The sequence below is a fragment of the Sinocyclocheilus anshuiensis genome, unplaced genomic scaffold, assembly GCF_001515605.1.
Source record: "Sinocyclocheilus anshuiensis isolate Anshui unplaced genomic scaffold, SAMN03320099.WGS_v1.1 scaffold115, whole genome shotgun sequence".
Lineage (NCBI taxonomy): Eukaryota > Metazoa > Chordata > Actinopteri > Cypriniformes > Cyprinidae > Sinocyclocheilus > Sinocyclocheilus anshuiensis.
This window is the reverse complement of record NW_015548219.1, coordinates 2,337,426-2,339,660: the sequence shown is the minus strand read 5'-3', so window position 1 is coordinate 2,339,660 and position 2,235 is coordinate 2,337,426. Positions and strand designations below refer to the sequence as shown.

Below are 2,235 nucleotides of genomic sequence, written 5' to 3'. Positions count from 1 at the left end.
AATAAAAAAGTTTTAAAAAAGTGGATTTGCTTTGTCTTTTTATTAATTTAGAATTTAACAACAGCAAAGAATCATATAAATTGAGCCAAACATTTGTCTTTGGACACTAAATACAAATCTACAGTATACACACCGAATCAATGAAAAATTAAAACCTTTTGACTAAATAATGATCACTCTTCTGCATTATAAAAAATAACTTTAAAAAATACAAACAACATAACAAAAACTACAGAGATCTCCAAGGTATAAAAATCATTTCTACAAAGCTTCATTTACATGATGCCATGAATATAAATGTAGAAAAATGTTGTTTTGCATGCTTTACCTTATATTACAAAAAAGGTATTAAGGTTTTGTCCTCAGTGAGCGAGAGTGACATGTTTTTCAGATCCTCAGGGGAGTTGACTGCTTTGTAGCCAAGCTCGTCTAAAATGTGCTTACAGACAGTTTGTGTGTAATTAACCATATCATTAGACAAATTTAACCTCCAACTCTCTGCATTGGCCGCCGAGTCTCTCAACGTGCCGTACTTATGCACTGCTGACTCGTTGTTATTGCCTTCTGTGTTGTTATGAATCCAGTCCACCACATTTCTTTCCATAGAAAGACCAAGAAATTTATAAACCTCCTTGGATTTTTGGAGTGGATTCCTGGCCAGGTCCTCGTATCTCACCAGCATGTACCATCCATGAAGCCATGGCGGTCGGCTCAAGCCAGTGGACACAGAGTTCAGAAAGTCAGTACACATTGTCGTGAGATAAGTCACATCCAAGTTGTAAGGTTTACGACCCGTGTCTCTCCAGATCTGCCAAAGGCAGTATGTGTCATGAAAGGTTTCAATCCTAGAAGATAAAATCCCACACGGGTCTCTCACCAGCTGGATAACTTTCAGATTAAGCCGAGGGTCCTTGATCAGTGCTTTAAGATCACTGAGCTCTGGAATACGCACTGTTTTAATGGCCACATGTTGTTTTTCCCGACATGATTCGGTAGCGAGGGTCAAGTTAAGGGAGGCACACTTTCGAACACAATCCCCCTCTTCTATATTGCCATCGCTGGGGCTGAAAGCATCACAGACCGGCATAGAGCAGAGGGCTTTGCTGGCTCCTCGTCGAAACAGTTTGTCCGTGGTATGGTTTGCCGGCCGCGGCATGATGTAACTCTCTAAGAAATAAAAGTCGCAGTTGTACAAGCTTCTAAGAAGGTCACGACTGGCTTCCAGCATCAACCTGTGCTCAACAGCACATCTGCGGGGAGTAGCGTGAGGCATTAAGATAATTTGGACATGATACAGTGGTTCAAAAAGATAGAAAACATCTGAGTGCTGGTTGAACAACTGTCCAAAGAAAGAGGAGCCACTGCGTGGGGTCGCCAAGATGAGAATGTTAGTCTTCCTGGAGGAATTGCAACTAAAATACGGGTACTCATCACACATCCAATCGAAGGACTTTACATCCTGTCCCAAGCCACAGTTCAAAAAGTTAGGAAACAGACATTTATGAACATAAAAATCTATGAAAATCTTCATCACTGTGTATTGAATTGGTATGGACACCAATGCAAGCAGAATCACAGTCTTCCTTGAACACCACATAGCTGGATAAGTTCATTTAGATGATGCAGTCTGATGTAGTCCTGTCGACAAAGACCTGCTGAAAAAAAAATTCTAAAAAAAAATTTGAGACTGTATCACAAGCACTAACTGATTTTAATTTAAAATAAAGAACTCGCTGACAGCCCTTCTCTATGTTGATCTCTGCTTGCCATGAACTTTTGTACAAATCTGAAGGATTTCGTTTTTTCCCTTCCATCAGATCAGAAGTCTGGAATGTAGATGGGTTACAAAATGAATTCTTCTCATAAACTGCCTCAAGATTATCCCCGGAGAATAGCCAAAAGCAAGGTTTCTGTTTTGATTTCTGACATGTTTATGATTAATTGATGCTCCGTTAATTACAACCTTTAAAATATATCTCCTTTAACATATACTGTATCTTTTAACACATTCTGCTTTCATTTCCTTTTAGCCCTGATGGTGACTGTCACATTATAGTCTAATAAAATGTTTCCCAACCTTTTTTTTAGTCACGGCACACTTTGGAAATTTTAACAAATTTGTGGCACCCTACAAAATTTATTTTGTCACAATACTTGAATTTCAAACTTCAATATGATACTTTGAAAAGTATAGATATTCGGTACAGCAGGGAAGAACTGCAGAATATACTTGTC

The 2,235-nt window shown here is 38.8% G+C and overlaps 1 protein-coding gene across 1 annotated transcript; it reads right to left on the bottom strand.

Annotated features, from left to right (window-relative positions):
- Nucleotides 1-334: 334 nt before the first annotated feature.
- LOC107654120 (carbohydrate sulfotransferase 1-like) lies at nt 335-1,597 on the bottom strand. The gene has a single exon (XM_016441046.1). The coding sequence runs from the start codon at nt 1,595-1,597 to the stop codon at nt 335-337; it is 1,263 nt and encodes a 420-aa protein (XP_016296532.1).
- Between the last annotated feature and the right edge of the window lie 638 nt (nt 1,598-2,235).